The sequence below is a fragment of the Muscardinus avellanarius genome, assembly GCF_963383645.1.
Source record: "Muscardinus avellanarius genome assembly, chromosome: 11".
In the NCBI taxonomy this organism is placed as follows: domain Eukaryota; kingdom Metazoa; phylum Chordata; class Mammalia; order Rodentia; family Gliridae; genus Muscardinus; species Muscardinus avellanarius.
The window spans coordinates 4,963,475-4,980,315 of NC_137797.1; the positions used below are offsets into that span (position 1 = coordinate 4,963,475).

General features: G+C 62.2%; 1 protein-coding gene across 2 annotated transcripts in view; it reads left to right on the forward strand.

The window, feature by feature from the left end:
* KIAA0930 overlaps positions 1-12,034 on the forward strand; it is a gene marked incomplete at both ends in the record, with an annotated part of 33,064 nt that extends 21,030 nt beyond the window's left edge. The window contains 9 exons of one of the 2 annotated variants that reach the window (XM_080706014.1): positions 1,856-2,007; positions 6,565-6,690; positions 6,754-6,831; positions 6,985-7,086; positions 7,793-7,933; positions 8,258-8,452; positions 10,499-10,661; positions 11,553-11,711; positions 11,994-12,034. In XM_080706014.1, coding sequence (XP_080562140.1) covers positions 1,856-2,007; positions 6,565-6,690; positions 6,754-6,831; positions 6,985-7,086; positions 7,793-7,933; positions 8,258-8,452; positions 10,499-10,661; positions 11,553-11,711; positions 11,994-12,034 — 1,157 coding nt within the window. The remainder of the gene's footprint in view (positions 1-1,855; positions 2,008-6,564; positions 6,691-6,753; positions 6,832-6,984; positions 7,087-7,792; positions 7,934-8,257; positions 8,453-10,498; positions 10,662-11,552; positions 11,712-11,993) is intronic. The other variant, XM_080706015.1, reaches the window with a different exon arrangement.
* Between the last annotated feature and the right edge of the window lie 4,807 nt (positions 12,035-16,841).

Genomic DNA, 16,841 nt, shown 5'->3' on the forward strand with positions numbered 1-16,841 from the left:
CAGCACTAGTATTGCAGGCATGTGTGCAGCCGCTCTTGCTCCTGGGGCTCCCTGGGGCTGGCCGTCTTGACTCCGGTGTGCCATCCACAGATGGGTGCCATTTCAGCACCGCAGGTACCCTGCCCCTGGCCACTCAGGCAGTGTCCCTGGAGCCCTGGGAGGAGGTAGCAGGGCTCAGCCTGGGGCCTGCAGGGACCGAGGCCTCTTCTTTGGGCGTCAGAAGCCAGAGGTGTCAGGCTGAAAGGACACGAGCCTTTCATGTGAGCTCGCGCGGGTAAGCCTAGGCTACGGCAGTGGTCCTGGCTGGGCCCTTCCTTGCTGGGGGGCTTGTTTCCTGCTAAGTCGGGGCAGTCACCTATCCAGACTGCATTTACCGGTGCTGGCTCTGAACCTGGTGGTGATCTGGCCCTGGGATCTAACATTGATGGTGCCCCTCCTCCAGGGACACTTTGCGCAGCGGCAGACAGTGTGCAGAGTGAACATGTCACCTGGCAAGGGTTTTGATGGGGGACAGGGAGGCCCCTGGGGGACCTTTAACTTGGAGTCAGGACAGTCTCTCTGCAGAGCTGACATCTTTACTGAGCCGGGAGCCCAGGGGAGGGGCTGCAGTGGAGGAGGGCGCCGCGGCAGCCAGCCAGCGTGGCCTGGGAACGCAGGCGAGGGACTGGCCATGGACAGCTTGGGGAGGACTGTGGCTTTTGTTGTGACTGCGATGCCAAGACCTACTGGAGGCGGGCAAGCATCTTTAAAGCTCTTCCAGCTGAGGGCGTGGCATGGGCTGCGGGAGTGAAGTGGCTGGTCAGTGAAGATGGCGCTGGCGGGGACAGGTGGTGGCAGAGGAGAGCCTGTGGGACTTTCTGTGGGTCCCACGGCTGAGCACCCGTGGGTGGAACCCAGGCCCGGCCACGCGTGATGGGGCGCTGGCTGACGTGAACACGATGCCTGCAGGCGCCTGGTGCCTGTGCGCCTGGGCTCCTCCGACCCTCCCCTGAGGCTGATGAGCTCCCTGGCCCGGCCGGCAGGGGCTCTCAGCCTCCGCTCTATGTGGGTTGATAAGGGATGCTCCATTGCACACGTTGAAACTTGCCATGTCTGTCAAGCGGGGAGGGAGCCCACCTTGCTGACCCTACGGGGGGCCGGGGCCGGCTCTTCACCAGGGTCACAGGCAGCCTGCCTTTCCCTGGGCTCTGCAGCTCAGGGCTGGGCGCACCTGCTCAGTCACGCAGTGAGGAGGCGGAGTTGGAATGGAGACCCAGATTTTTCCTGTGGGCCTTTCTTCTAGTGCAGGAAATGATTACAAATATTTATTGTAAAGAGATGCCATTTGTAATAAAAAGCCCATGTGAGAATCAGACGAGAAGCAACCTGGCATGTTTTCGGGGCTCCTGGCGCAGGGTGGGGCGCCTTTGAAGGGTTCCTGCCTGCCAGACACCAGCTGGCAAAGGGCGCTGTCCCTTTAAGTCGGATTCCCCTGGGAATTGCCGCAGAGTGGGGGGAGCAGGTGGGTGGGGGCAGGGATGTCTGCAGCAGCGCCACACTCCCGCCTGCCGGAAAATCTCCCCCCTGAAGCCTGGGCTGCTAACCAGACGCCAGCCAGTGGCGGTCCTGTCTTTGGGCTTGTCCTTTTCATTTTCCACGGAAGCTGCTGATTCATCAGCAGGCTCATCGGCAGGCTCGGTGGTCAGGCTGTGCTGGCTGGAGGGCTGAGTCTCCTCTGCGGATGCCCTGGGGGCGGGGCAGAGCAACTCGGAGCCCTGTGCTTTCTGCCCAGCAATGCAGGGGGAGGCGGGGCTGGCCAAGGCCCCGGGGCCAGGGTGGCTGCGCCTCCTCACTCCTGTCTGGCCTGCTCCCACAGGGTGCTTCAAGGATGACCGCATCGTCTTCTGGACCTGGATGTTCTCTACCTACTTCATGGAGAAGTGGGCTCCCCGGCAGGATGACATGCTGTTCTATGTGCGCCGGAAGCTGGCCTACGCGGGCAGCGAGGGCAGTGCGGACGGACGCAAGGTGGGTGACCCCACAGCCTGCCAGGGCGTCCTGGGAGCCCCTCTTGGAGGGGCCTCGCTGCAGCGGGCAGGTGGCGGATACTGAGCACAGCACCCGGGAGCCAAGCACGTGTGCTTGTGTGCTAGTGTGGGGTATGCGTCCTGGGACACGGGGCGGGGGGAGCAGCGACTGTTTACCCCAGCGTGGCTTTGAGGAGGCTGAGGGTCAGGCTCCAGCCAGTGTGGCAGCCCCTTGCCATTAGTAAGAACGGCACGGGACCTGGCCTGCGTGGTGCTTCTGATGGGATTGCTTTGCGCCGGCTGAGCCTAGGCCCAAGTCTAGGCGCAGCGCCAGCCTCAGTTCTGTCTCCTTGAGCCCCCGACGGCCCAGCAGGGTAGACCGGTGAGGAAGCCGAGGGCTCAGAGATGGTGACTTGTCGAAGGTGTCTCCTCCACGGAGTTGAAACGAATCTGTGCCTGCCCGCCTTGCACTCCAGAAGCTTTGGCACTTCGTAAAAGTTTGAGCAGTCCATAGGTTACACATGCCAAGGCTCTGTTCTCCTTTAAAGCAACCAAGAAAGCCAGGTGTGGTGGCTCACGCCTGCGATCCCAGTGCTTGGGAGGCTGAGCCAGGAGGTTCACAGGTTCAAGGACAGCTTCAGCAAGTAGTGAGACGCATCAGTCTAGCAAGACCTTGTTTCAAAATAAAAATAAAAATAGAGCTGGGGTGTAGCTTGGAGGAAGAATCTCCCAGATTCACTCCCAGTACCACGAACAAAACAAAACAAGAGTGAGGGCGTGGAGCAGGCCAGGGCCGCAGCTGGCCTGCCGCCCCCAGAGCCTGCGATCTCGGCACCAGGTTGTGGGCATGGCTCAGCGGCAAACACTGGACCCCACCGGGCTCAGACGCTGCTTAGAGTGGAGCACAAGCAGACAAGTTTTACTGCAAATAGACAGGCCTGGGGTGACTTCCTGCTAGGCCAGCTATGGAGGGCCAGCCCGAGGTCAGGCCACTGGCCAGAGGTGGAAACGCCCAGGGAGCGAGAGCCTGGAGAAGCGGGCATGGCCAGTGGGTGGCCCAGGACCTTGTGAGGAGGGCGACGACCCGGCAGCGCCAGTGGGCAGGGCAGGGCAGGGCGCCTTGGGGGGGGGGGTAGAGAGCCAGCTGCTTGGGGAGACATTGGCACGTGTTGGTCCTGGGCCCCTGAGCTAGCCCTCTTCCCAGCAGGCAACGAGGCCAGCACTGTAGACCCTGGTGGGCATGCCCGGTCCTCACTCAGGCTAGGACAGACACTCTGCGAGGGGCTTCCTGTCCTGGGCCCGGGAGGCTGGGGTGTGCGGGCTTGATGTGACTTGGAGCTCCCCTGTGCTGGTGGGCACTCCCCCACTGAGCAGAGCCCTGGGGCAGGCCCTGCCGCCCGGGCATGCTGCGGAGGCCTCACCCACCTGCGCTGGGCTTGGCCCCTCCAGAGGGAGGACAGGTCTGTGGGAGCCTGGCGACGGCTCTCTTGGGTGGAAGTTCAAGGTGTGAGGCTTCCTTTGGAAAGGAGCAGCTCTGGCTCGGGGTGAGAATTTGGAGCAGGAGACGCCAGGGGTGCGTCTAAACCCCCTTTGGGGGTGTTGAGGGCGGTGAGGGAAGCCGAAGCCCACCCGCTCCCCGTGCAGCGCCCCTGCCCCAGCACACCCGGCTGCCGTCCTCAGGAAGCGCCCATTCGGTTAGGACAGCAGATGGTGCGCCACTGAGGGACAGACACCGCTCCTGATGGCAGCAGAGCAGGCCTGTGGATGCTGCAGAAAGATGCCAGCGTCATTATCTGGAGGGTGGTAGGCCAGAGCGCAAAAGGCCATGGGCTGAGGGCACTGTGGGGACCGGGCGTGGCTTGGTGGTGACCTGCGCTGTGGTGCTCGGCCTGGGAGGGTCGGCAGGGGGCTTCCGCTGTGTGTTCTTGTTTGTTTTGTTTGCTTGAACCTGGGGGCATTCTGCCTCTGAGCTACAGCCCAGCCCTATTATTTATTTATTTACTTATTTATTTATTTTCTTGTGGTACTGGGGATTGAACCCGGGGCATTCTACCTCTGAGCTTACACCCCCCAGCCTTAGTTTTTAATCTTTATTTTGAAACAGGGTCTCAGTAAGTTGCAGAGGGCCTCACTCAGTAGCTGAGGCTAGCTGAGACCCTGCGATCCTCCTGTCTCAGCTCCCCAAGTACTAGGATTACAAGTGTGCGCCTCCACACCCAGCTTAGTTTTTTTTATTTTCAAACAAGGTCTTTATCTTTAAGTTCATGAGGCTGGCCTTAAACCTGAAATCATGCCTCAGTCTCCCAAGTACTGGGATTACAAGTGTGCACCACCACGCCCGGCCTGCTCTAGTGTTTGAAGGGCCAAGATCTGGGGCAGGCAAGGCCCAGGCTCCACCTTAACTGGGTACTTTTTTGCAGCTGGCCATGCTGCAGTGCGAAGTGGCCTGTAGGGGGCGGGCTAGAGGCACAAGCAGGAGCACTGCCCCGCCCCTCCAAGAACAGGCGTGGATGGGCATGCGCATTATAAGTCCTCTGCAGCAAGCACCAGCTCCTCCCATTCCTTCCCACTTGTCCACCCCGCCCTCCACCCACTGGTACCCGGTTGTTGCCGTGACAACCAGCTGGCCTCCCAGCACCTAGTGGAGGAGGGCAGATAGGCGGAGTCAGAGCTGCAGTGTGGGTGGGCACGGGATGCTGGGATCTCCGAATTCTGCCCCAGGGATCCCTGGGAGGGTGTCCTAGTTCACACGACCCCTGTTGAGATGCTCCCTTTCCCCAGCAGCCATTCAGGGTGGGGCACTGGTATCTGCTTGTGACCTGCTCTGTGCTGCTGGCCCATGCTGGTTGATGCCCTCAGAAGGCCTGGGAACTGATTATCTTAAACCCACTTCCAAACACTGAAGTCAGAGGCAGGGCGGTGCCTGCCACAGGCCCAGTGTCCCAGTGCTCACTCCAGCCTTCCCTGAGCTCTTGGCTTTTTCAAGTCTAGCAGACATGCAGAAACATGCACAGGCCAGTGCTTGCTGGTCCTTTGCACTGTGAGCACCGGGTTGCTGTCCCCAGTGCTGGAGACTGAACCTCTTCGGCTGCTTACACAGCCTTTTTCCCGGGTGGGGGGGGGCAGCCCTGGCTTCTCAGCCCTAGGGGGTGGTGCCGTGCTGCGGGCCTCTTCCCCTCCATGGTACAGCCCCTCACAGCGCTGGGAGTCATGCCTGTGGGCTCAGATCCTGGCTTGTCTGATGGCTGCGCTGTTACCCTGAGGACCCGCGGCCGCCCACCTGTGCCACCGTGGGTGGTCTGGTATGGCGCCTGCGCCATGGCCTGCGGGGAGGCTGCCCTTGCCGCTGTCCTGTGAGCGTGGTGCTGACAGTGGCGGGCAGGGCTTCTTCTGTACACTGAGCCAGCAGGGCTCTGCCGAACGAGCCCCTGCTGCGTGCACACGTACAGCCGTTTGGGCTGTGTTCTAAAGGAGACCCGGGAGGAAAGGAGGAGACCCAGCTGGTGATGGGGCGAGTCAGAGAGAAGCAGCCCGTGGCCCGGGACTGGGGCTGGGGCTGGGCCCAGGGCATTCCACCTCCGAGCTACACCCCAGCTCCATTGTAGTTCTTATTTGGAAACAGGCTCTCACTACGCTGAGGAGGCTGGCTGTGGACCTGTGGTCCTCTTGTCTCAGCCTCCCAAGTGCTGGGACTAAGTTGCACCACCGCGCCTGGCTCTTGTCTCTCTGATGTGGGTGTGTTGCCGGACCTTGGCTTTCACAGTGGGAGTAATGACACTTGCCTTGCAGTTATAAGGGAGGAAGATGAGTAATCTGTAAGGTATCGCCCAGCCCTGCCGGCGTCCTTAGCTCAGTGTGCGCCACTGTGGCCACATGACACCGCAACTTGAAGAGGGAGGCACTCCCGCCACTGTGCAGAGGAGGAGACCGAGGCTGCAGAGGAGGCGGAGGGCCCCTGCTCACAGGGCCAGCGGGGCAAGAGGAGGCGGACGGCCCCCGCTCACGGGGCCAGCAGGGCAAGAGGAGGCGGACGGCCCCCGCTCACGGGGCCAGCGGGGGCAAGAGGGGGCAGACGGTCCCCGCTCACCTGGCCAGCAGGGCAAGAGGAGGCAGACGGCCCCCGCTCATGGGGCCAGCGGGGGCAAGAGGGGGCGGACGGCCCCCACTCACAGGGCCAGCAGGGCAAGAGGAGGCGGAGGGCCCCCGTTCACGGGGCCAGCGGGGGCAAGAGGGGGCGGAGGGCCCCCACTCACAGGGCCAGCGGGGGCAAGAGGAGGCGGACGGCCCCCACTCACGGGGCCAGCAGGGCAAGAGGAGGCGGATGGCCCCCACTCACGGGGCCAGCAGGGCAAGAGGAGGCGGACGGCCCCCGCTCACGGGGCCAGCAGGGCAAGAGGGGGCGGACGGCCCCCACTCATGGGGCCAGCAGGGCAAGAGGAGGCGGACGGCCCCCGCTCATGGGGCCAGCGGGGCAAGAGGGGGCGGACGGCCCCCACTCACGGGGCCAGCGGGGGCAAGAGGCAGTCGCCATGGACACTCACTTCCGCCCCTGCTGCAGCTGGCGGAGCCGGAGCCAGAGGTGGAGGTGGAGGTGTACCGGCGGGATTCCAAGAAGCTGCCGGGCCTGGGAGAGCCAGACATCGACTGGGAGGAGAGTGTGTGCCTGAATCTCATCCTGCAGAAGGTAAGGGCAGGGCGGGCGGGGCCCATGGCTGAGACCCCCACGCACCGCTGCACTCTCTTCCAGCTGGACTACATGGTGACCTGTGCGGTGTGCACGCGCACGGACGGGGGCGACATTCACATCCACAAGAAGAAATCCCAGGTGAGTGGTGGGGCCCCGCCCCGCCAGCCTCCGGCCAAGGAGCCGCCTCCCACCCAGTTGGTTCCCACCTCCCTCAGCTGCCCGGCTGTGTCCCCGCCAGCAGCACACAGCCAGCCCTGGCCGCTCCTCAGCCCTGAACTTGCTCTCTTCCAGCAAGTGTTTGCCTCCCCCAGCAAACACCCCATGGACAGCAAAGGGGAGGAATCCAAGATGAGCTACCCTCACATCTTCTTCATGATCGACAGCTTCGAGGAGGTGAGCGGGGCAAGCTGCGGGGACGGGTGTGGCTGAGGCCGTCTCCTCTGTGAAGTGTGCAGCCGCTGTCTCCCAGGGACCCCAGGACTCCCGGGGAGGGCGCCTCGTGAACTCCTACAGGGAGCGCCTGGCAGGAGGGCGGCATCCTCCCCGTTACCTGTGAGCTGCACTGGTCTGGGGCGTTCGGCAGGGGGAACTCGAGCCTCTGTGGGCCAGGCCCTTCAGGGCCAGGGCTGTGAGATCAGGGAGCTGCTGGCCCTCCTGCCGGGCCCGGGCCTGGGCCTGCGCCCGCCCAGGAAGCAGGCCGGAAGGTCTTCCGGCACCTGAGGCATGGAGGTGGCTTTTCTGAGGAGCCCCAGTGCAGCAGCTCAGTAGGGCGCAGGACCTGGGCCAGGTGTCCTCCTGCAGGTGGCCGCCCCGCCCTTCCACTGAGGCTCTGCGCCCCAGGAAATTCAGAGTGGGCGGGGCAGGCTGTCCCCAGGGCCGGTGGCAGGCCCCATCACCTGTGCACTGGCCAGCGGGGCCTGTGGGGAGGGAGGCCCGCGCCACGCCTGGCTGCACGGCGAGGCTGTCCTGCCCTATGGTCACCCTCAGGTGGGACGTGGAAGAGCCTGAGCTCGCCCACACTGTCGCCCTCATGGCGGGTCCTGAGCCGCCCAGGTGGCGGCCGGGGCTCCGTGTGCCAGTCTCCTGGCGCCCCACCCAGGTGTTCAGCGACATGACCGTGGGAGAAGGAGAGATGGTTTGCGTGGAGCTGGTGGCCAGCGACAAGACCAACACGTTCCAGGGTGTCATCTTCCAGGGCTCCATCCGCTATGAGGCGCTCAAGAAGGTGTACGACAACCGAGTGAGTGGGCAGCCCGCCACGCCCGTGCCCGGGGCCCCAGGATGGAGCTGGGGGTGCTACGCCCCCCATTCCGCCATCTGGCTTTTAGTTGACTGGCTCAGTGAGCGGAGCAGAATTGCCCTGATGACCCACCTGAAGGGAGAGAGGACTCTGGTGGAAAATGCCCCCTGGCGGGGTCCCGGGGCAGGGAGGGCAGCACCAGTGGGACCAGACGGAGCCCGGCGCTGCCCACGAGGCCTGGCGGAGTCGCCGGCTCAGACCCGCCCTGCGGGGCAGCTGCCTGGCGCCGTGCCCTTCCCTGACCCTGCCTCGCTGCCAACACAGGTGAGTGTTGCCGCCCGCATGGCCCAGAAGATGTCCTTCGGCTTCTACAAGTACAGCAACATGGAATTTGTGCGCATGAAGGGGCCCCAGGGCAAAGGCCACGCCGAGATGGCCGTCAGCCGCGTGTCCACGGGCGACACGTCCCCCTGTGGGACTGAAGAGGACTCGAGCCCTGCCTCGCCCATGCATGAGCGGGTAAGGGCTGCGCCTCTGGGGCGGGCTCCCGTCCCTCCGAATCACGGTGCCCCTTGTTCCACGGCCCAGAGAGGTAGCAACCTGCGGAGGAGGAGCTGAGGTTCAGAGAGGGAGGCTGGTGCTGGACCAGAGTGTGTTCTGCTTCCCCGAGCCCCCAGGGGCGGTGGACAGGACACGGGTGGGTACGTGAGAGCTGGCCTTGCTGCCCCAGAGGTTGGGCAAAGTGCAGAGACCTGGGCACCAGCAGCCCCATGGACAGGGGTAAGAAGGCCTGTCCATAGATCTGGAACCCAGGCTGCTGGCCTGGCCACAGCTCGGGGGACAGCCCTGGGCCCTCGAGCCCTGGTCTCCCAGGCTGCCTTTCCCATCCCAGGACGGGGGCTGAGGGCAGCAGGCTTTACCATGTAGGCCTGGGCGCATGCAGCCTCTGCCAGTGGCTCGCTCTGGCTCCACTCCCCTGGGTGCTCAGAGCCTGGGTCTCGGAGGGGACAGGTGGGTGAGTGCGCCTGGGCCCTGGAGGAGGCCCCCTGCCTTGTCCAGGAGAGACGCTGGGCTGGGCTCCGAGCTGAGCTGCTCATGTCTCCTCCTGTGTGAGCCCAGCCCTGTCGTCAGGAGCAGAGCGAAGAGGTGGTTCCCCGCCTGGGGTGGGGGCTCCGAGGTGCCACTCACACCCTGCATTTTGTGTGGGCAAGGGTCCGGGCAGCACCTTGGTGGCCACGGTTGACCCGCTTCGAGATGTGACCCTCAGGACCGTAACCACGGTGAGGGCAAGCGGCCTGGGGCGAAGGCTGCTGTTCCGCTCAGTCCTGCAGCAGGGCCCTCGGCGGGGGCACCTCGGGGCTCTTCTGTGTGTGTCACCCACAGTCCACGTGTGGATTCGCCAAGCATTAGACGGGAAACATGGCTCTTTGCGATGACAAAGAGTCTTCATGGGAGTCCTAGCCAGGGCCCCTTGTCTGCAGTGGAGCGGTTCACACTTCTGAGTTCAGTCCTGAGCTAAGGGGTCCGCTTCTTCTCCCTGGCCCTGACCCGCGCCAGGGCCCTGTGTGCAGCAGGAAGGCCACGCGAGGGCCTGGCGCCTGGCTGGGCCGCTGGGAAGCTGCCAGCCCCGCACCTGCAGGGGCGCCCTGGGCAGGTGCTGGGCCGCGGGCGTCACGTGGGCCGAGTCCAGGGCCACCGCTCTCACCTGTCCTCCTGTCCCGAGGGGCCACCTTAGCCAGTGCCCAGCAAATGCAGACTGTGTGTATTGTGGTTTCTGGTGTTTGTTTTTTTATCTTTTAACCCTTCCCGGCTGTGGGAGGACCATCTGGAGCAGCCGCCGGGACTTGGTGGATGCCGGAGCTGTGTCGAGGAAGGCTCGGTCCCAGCTCATCTCGCTCGATTCTTGTTTGCGTGGGGAGGAGGGAGGAGATGGGCCAAGTTCCCTTTGCCTGGAACGCCCTTCCCCCCCTTCTTCACCTGGCGAACTCCTACTCGTCCTTCAAGACCCAGCTCGAGCGGCACCTCCTCCAGGAAGCCTGCCCCGACTTCCCAGGCCGTCGACCCCTTCTGCCTCTGTGCCCCCGTGTCCTGTGCTTCCGATTCTGTCTCAGCGGCCAGCATGCTCTTTGTGGTTGTCACTTTACGAGTCTGTTGCCCAGCAGACTGAGCTCGCCTGGCGCCTGTGTGCCTGCCTGGCCTGAGTGGGGGTGGAGGACATCCGAGCACAGAACCCGTGCTGAGAGGGAGGAAGCCAGGCCGAGCCACGCAGCCGCAGTGCTGCACCCCAGGGGCTGGGCGAGCGGGTCCCTGGTTGCCGTTGGTCTTGCTGCCGGTGAGCTTAGGCCAGCCGAGGCCGCGTCCTGCCCTCCCGCCCTCACTGGTCAGCAGGGCCACTGGGCCGGGCCCTGGCTTGCGGAGCCCTCTGGGGCGGGGCGCCCCGCCCACTTAGGCGATCTGATCCGCCAGACCAGTGTCCCCTTCTCCCAGGTCTGGGCGGGTGAGCTGAGGGGACACCGTGGCTGTGGCCCCTGCCCCTGCGATGTGACTTGGGGTCCTTGTTTCCAGGTGACGTCCTTCAGCACGCCCCCGACCCCCGAGCGGAACAACCGGCCGGCCTTCTTCTCCCCGTCCCTCAAGAGGAAGGTTCCCCGGAACCGGATCGCGGAGATGAAGAAGTCGCACTCGGCCAACGACAGCGAGGAGTTCTTCCGGGAGGAGGAGGGCGGAGGTGAGCCGGCCCACCGCCCTCCCATTGCGCAGTCCACACCAGGGTCTCCCGCCACGCTTCCGGAGTGGACACCGTGCCGGGCGCTGACCGGTTCAGGCCGGATCTGGGCACAGCCAGAAGCCCTGCCCGGCCTGCGGCCCAGGGCCTGTTGCCGAGCAGGGCTGGCTGGGCCTGCCGCTTCGCACCCCCGGTGTGCCAGGGCGGCTCTTGGTTCCCGATCTCTGGCTTCCTTCTTCCCCTGTTGTCTGGGGCCAGCTTGCCCTCACTCTGGAACCTTCTATTCTGGGAGCCACTCAGGGCTGCCCCGTCTCCGCTCAGTCCCTCTCTCCTGCCCAGCAGGGACAGGCACAAACCCCCCACGCCCTCCCCTCTGGCCTGGCCAGCAGCCTCCTGGGCATCTCTGCCCAGGCCCCCAAAGACCCTCAGCCCACCCACACCGCGCCCTCCGCAGCCCCTCCCTGATGGCACTCTGCTAGTGAGCTGTGCAGCCAGGAACAGGAGTGGCCGGCACACAGGCCAGGGACGCCAGCAGGACTGGCCGATGGCGGCCAGGGCAGAGTGGAGGTCAGGGCACAGGGGACCGCTGGACGCAGGCTAGGGCCTGGCAAGGCCCGAGCGCCCCCACTGTCCCAGGTGGCTCCGTGTCCTGGCCCTGGGCCTGGAGGCTGGGCCCTGACTGGGAAGACCCCCCCCCCCCCCGCTTCCCCCACGCCCCCGCCCAGGTACCAGCCTCACCCTGGCTGCTGCCATGTGGGCGTGGCTTATCTCCAGGTCAGGAGGAAAGTGCTTGTTCGCAAGGGTGCCTAAGGGCGCACTGGCCCAGGGGTCCTCCTGCTGCTCCCCAGGCCCCCGCTGCCTGCTGGGACCCTGACCTGGCCTCCCACCCCCTAGCTGACCTGCACAACGCCACCAACCTGCGGTCTCGGTCGCTGTCGGGCACGGGGCGGTCCCTGGTCGGGTCCTGGCTGAAGCTGAACAGAGCAGACGGGAACTTCCTTCTCTATGCACACTTGACCTACGTCACCTTGCCGCTGCACCGGATCTTAACAGGTAGCGAGGCGGGCGGGCATGGGAGGCAGGCCCTCTGCTGCAGCGGCTGGCTCCCCAGGGCCCTCAAGTCAGGAGCTACCGTGGGTCTCGGGGTCCCCTCAGTCCTTGCGGTCCCTGGAGATGCGTCACTGGAGGCTCAGCCCTCAGGCCTCTTGGATGGCTGGGCCCGCAGCCCTGGCAGGCCGGGTACGTGGGAGACAGGCCGGGGCAGGAGCGCGGGTGTGCAGCCGCATGGGCGCCTCGGGCCCGCTCAGCCTCCCTGTCCCCTCGCCCCCGCCCTAGACATCCTGGAGGTTCGGCAGAAGCCCATCCTGATGACCTAGCGGAGCGGTCCGAGCCGGCCCGGCCTGGCCCGGGAGTGCTGCCAAGTGCCTACCTGTCACCGCCACGGGGTCTTCTGTGACAAGCCAGCACCAGCGCCGCGGCCAGGCGGGGCCACTCCACTCCGGGGCCAGGGCCGACTCCACGAACACCAGCCCAAGCTGAAGTGCCTCACCCCCCGCCCGCTCCAGCTCTGCCCGCCCTGCGCCCCCAGCCAGCACGCCAGCCTGACTAGAGAGCCTCCTGCACCCAAAGAGGCCAGAGAACTGATAAGCCGGCGCGCAGGGGCAGCCAGCCCGGGCCCGCCTGCCTGCTTAGGAGCGCAGGGGCACCACACCGCACCCACGCAGTCCGGCTCAGCCTCCCACCTCACTTGGTCACCATAGGCTGCTGCGGGCAGATGGGGACCGAGCTGTTGGACGGCTCCACTCTGGGCCAGGACTACCTCGCCCCAAGCCCGTTCCAGAATGGCCTCCAGCTACAGACGGCCTTGACGCGCCATCCGGCCTTTGCTTCCAGCCAAAGAGCACGCCACACACACCTCCAGCCGGCGACATCCCACTCAAGCCTTGGGGGAGGCCCCGCAAAACCAGGCTTCTCTGGGCAGGTGGGACGGCCTGGTGGCCAGGGTGCCGGACGGGGGCTGGCGTGGGCCTCCTCCAGGAAGGCTCTAGGCAGAACCACCGGCGTCCTCTGGGCAGGAGAGAGCCGGGTGTCGTCCCCTCTCCCCTGGTTTGCTAGAGCCCGTTTCCTTTGGCTAGTGCGCTGGTCCCATTTTCAGACCAGCTCCCTGGGGCATAGCGAGCAGGCTCAGCTGGGTGCGGCCAGCCTGGCCTTGCCCCGCCCAGAGGCGCCTCCCTGGTGACCCCGCGTCTTGGGCAGAGGCCCCCCACCCAACAGAGGATAAACTGGAAGCTGGGTGTCTTGGTCGGTGTTTTGAAGTCCCCAGCGCTGAGGGCCCTGCTCACGTGTTCAGAGACCCTCTGCGGGTGGGGGCGAGTCCTCCCTTGTCCAGTTTTCACTCTGCGGGCTCCGGGAACGGGACTCCGTTGGGGCTTTCTCCAGGTTTTGTATGTTATTATTAAACACGAGCTATTGCATTTCATCCTGCCTCAGTTTGCCCACCTGTAAAATGGGGCTGAGACCACCTACCTCACTGAAGTCTCCAGGGTTCAAGTGCACGGCTGGGTCGGGAGGCCCTGTCATTCCGCAGAGCTCGGGCTGGGTGTTAGGTGATTGGCCGGAGGCCTGCTGCCCCGCCCCTTTGTACCAAGGCCAAGGTGGGTGGGTGTGACCAGTCCCCACCAGTTGTCAGGTTCTGCCCGTTCCCCTTGGGACCGCACCTCGAGATCGCAGTCAGGTCAGTCCCCAGAGTGGCCACACAGAGCTTCACAGCTAGGAGCTCGGCCATGTCCGGCCCTTCCCAGGCTGTGCCCAGGCTGGCCAGAATGTACCTAGTGCCTCAGGAACTTTCTGCCCTGGTCATCCCGGGCTCTGAAGACTCCACAGGGATCTGGGAGGAATGCAGCCCTGGTGTGTCTCAGTGGCGGGAGGAGGCCATCGAGACAGGCAGCCATTCAGCAGCCTCCTGCTCCTGAAGGGGAGGCACGCCAGCCCGTCTTCAGAGCCCGGTCGCAGCCTCGCACCTCAGAGCCCGCTGCCGGGCTTCTCCTCCGTGGGACGCTGTAACTGAGGGCCGTTGCAGACACCGGGGAAGGTGCTTCGCGGGTCCTGAGAGGCACGCAGAGGAGGCAGCAGAGGCCGCGCCTCCATTCTCAAAGCGCGAACGGGTGCACGTGGCGGCTGGGCTGTCTCGTCCTACCCGGGCACCTGCCATGTGCCGGCACCATTGGTATCCGCACCCTGCAGACAGGGACGCCCAGAGAAGGAGTGGCCTCCCACGTCGAGCCTCGGTGGTGGCGGCCGGAGCCCAGCCTGGCCATAGCCTGCAGTCCGGGCCACACCGTGCTGCCCAGGACACGGGCGTGCATGTGGTGGCGTCTGCCTTGCTCAGTCTTTAAGTCTTTCTGGAAAGGGAACTTCTGACACTTACCGCGTGTTTGGAGGCATTGATAACACTGTGAGCCGACATTCTGAGGGCTTCAGAGTGATTGACGAGAACCATAAAACAGCGGCGGCATGCCGAGCCCCGCCGGGGCCGGGCCCGGCTTCTGGGGCTGTCTTCAGTTTTCCTGAACATGCCTGTCTCTTGTACAATACAGGGGTGACCAAAGCATGCATACATGTCTTAAATGGGAATTGGAATTAAAGAGCAATTTTTTTAGGCGACCTAGGTGTCTCCTACCTACGTTAAGTAGAAAGTTGTGCCAGGCTTGGTGGCACATGCCCGTTATCCTAATACTTGGGAGGCTGAGACAGGAGGAGCACAGGTTCGCAGTCAGCCTCAGCAACTTAGGCCCTCGCAACCTAGAAAGGCCCTGCTCCAAAAGAAAAGATAAAAAAGGCTGGAGCTGGAGCTTGGAGGTAGAATGCCCTGGGTTCAATGCCTAGCTTAACCAAAAAAAAAAAAAAAAAAAAAGTTTTTTTTTTGTAAAGCAAACGCGGGATCCCACACTGTGGCCGTGGACATGCCTCCATTTGCGCCCTCCCTCTGTCCGCACTTGGAGACTAGCTAGCCTTCTGGGTCTTTCTCCCCAGAACTTCCAGCTGCCTACAAAAGCAGCCAAGGCTCATTTTTTGGTTTCTTTTTTTTTTTTTTTTTGGTGGTACTGGGGTTCCTGGAAGCCCTTCTACCTCCGGGCTACACTCCCAGACCTATTTTTACATTTTTATTTGGAAACAGGGTCTCCTAAGCCAGCGTGCGCGGCTGGCTTCGAACCTGCGCGATCCTCCTGTCTCCGCCTCCCAAGCGCGGGGATGACAAGCGTGTGCCACCACGCCCGGCTAGGCTCGTTTTTTTAAAAGAAGAAGATTATTTAGAACATAAGTAGTGGAGATGTAATAAAAAGAACAGAAGAGTTCGCACCCGTCAGCTTGCTGATGGATGGTTTGCGAAGCGCGGAATCGGGGTTAATTTACACACCGTAAGGACTGAAGACGCTGTCAGGAACCCGCTGAGCCGTGTCTGGGGAGGAACGTCAGAACACGAAGGCCCGGCCCCGCGTTGCTGAATCTCCTCAAGAAATCCACCAGGAACCAAACCAGGGTCTATTTTGTTGTTTAATCACAAATAGGCCACAAGTAGGAAGCTTTTAAAAACTGAGCTAAAAACATTTTTTTCCATTAAAAGACATCCTGGTCGCTGTGCAGTTGGTATATTCTAATGGCTGAATTTTGAAAATACACGTTTAACAGTGTCGTGGTTTTAGATTGTTGGCCAAAATTCTTGAACGGCTTTTATAGTAAAATCCTTCAACTTGGTGAACTTAGGAGGTTTCACTCTGATATGTACTCTTCCGTTTTCCAGGTTAGCTGAAATTTGGTTTCAAAACCAAACCTTGAGCCGGGCGTGGTGGCTCACACTTGTAATCCCAGCACTTGGGAGGCTGAGGAGGAATGCAGGTTCGAGGCTAGCCTCAGCAAATAGTGAAACATCTTAAACCTAGCAAGACTGTTTCAAAATAAAAATAAAATAGGGCTGGAGGGGGGGGGGTGCAGCTCAGAGGTCAAAATGCCCCGAAGTTCAATCTCTAGCACTGCCAAAAAACCCAGAAAGTCCAGTCTCTTGACATCTTGCTTCTCCCTGGTCAGGCTTGCTCTTAGTATCAGAAAACAATTACTTCTAAGTATAAGCGCCCTCGCAGGACACGGACGCTAGGGGACACTTATGCAGGTGCCCTTGAACTTGGACAGAAGGGCCTTTGGCGGTCCCTGCAGATGGCCGCCAGGAGTCAGGTGGCCGTCACGCCGGGTCTTCTTTTCCTTCCTCACTTTTCAGACTGGCTTGATACGCAGTGATCCTCCAGCCCGTTCTCCAAGCCCCTGGAACGAAGGGACCCTGGCGCACTTGGAAGGCCAGTCACTTGACAGCCTGTGGCCGGGGCTGGATTCAGCAGCCCAGAGGAGGACCCCACAGACGTGTGGAGCGTGCGTTTACGGTTTTCTACTATTCCTAAGGAGGTGGGGCGTTTTGTTAGGATTTCAAGCCCTTGAGCTCTGCAGCCCTCCAGCAGCTCTGCCCAGCAACCTGAAGCCGTCAGCCTCTCTTGCCTTCTGACTCCAGCTCTCTGATTGTGATCAGGAAGTTTGGGTGTAACTAGTCATCTATGGTTTCCAAACTAATTTTAGGCATGACAGTAAGTAAATTTACAAAGAAGACGCTGAAAATGTTCACTACTTTCAGGCTTGTGATGTCTACAGGATTATTTTAGCAGAAGCACTGCAGTGGTATGCATTGAACTTAGGAGTATGAGCCAGGTGTGGTGGCGCACGCTTGTCATCCCAGAGCTTGGGAGGCTGAGGCGGGAGGATCAGGGTTCACGGCCAGCCTCAGCTACTTAGTGAGGCCCTGTTTTAAAATAAAGATTAAAATAGGGCTGAGGGTGGAGCTCGGAGGTAGAACGCTCCTGGGTTCAATTCCCAGTACCACACACACACACACACACACACACACACACACACACACACACACTATGCTGATTGTCAGCTGCGTTTCCACAAACATCATCCATAGCTGAAACCGTCTTCTACATCCAGGAGGAATCATCCTTAGGGCTGAGCTTCCTTACCTTTGACATATAATTTCATGCTTCTTTGGAAGGTTGCTTAGTATATTAGACACTAAATTTATTTTTCTTCTAGTTTGTTCGTATCTATAGAGTTTTTTCCCTGTAATACTGGCTATTTACA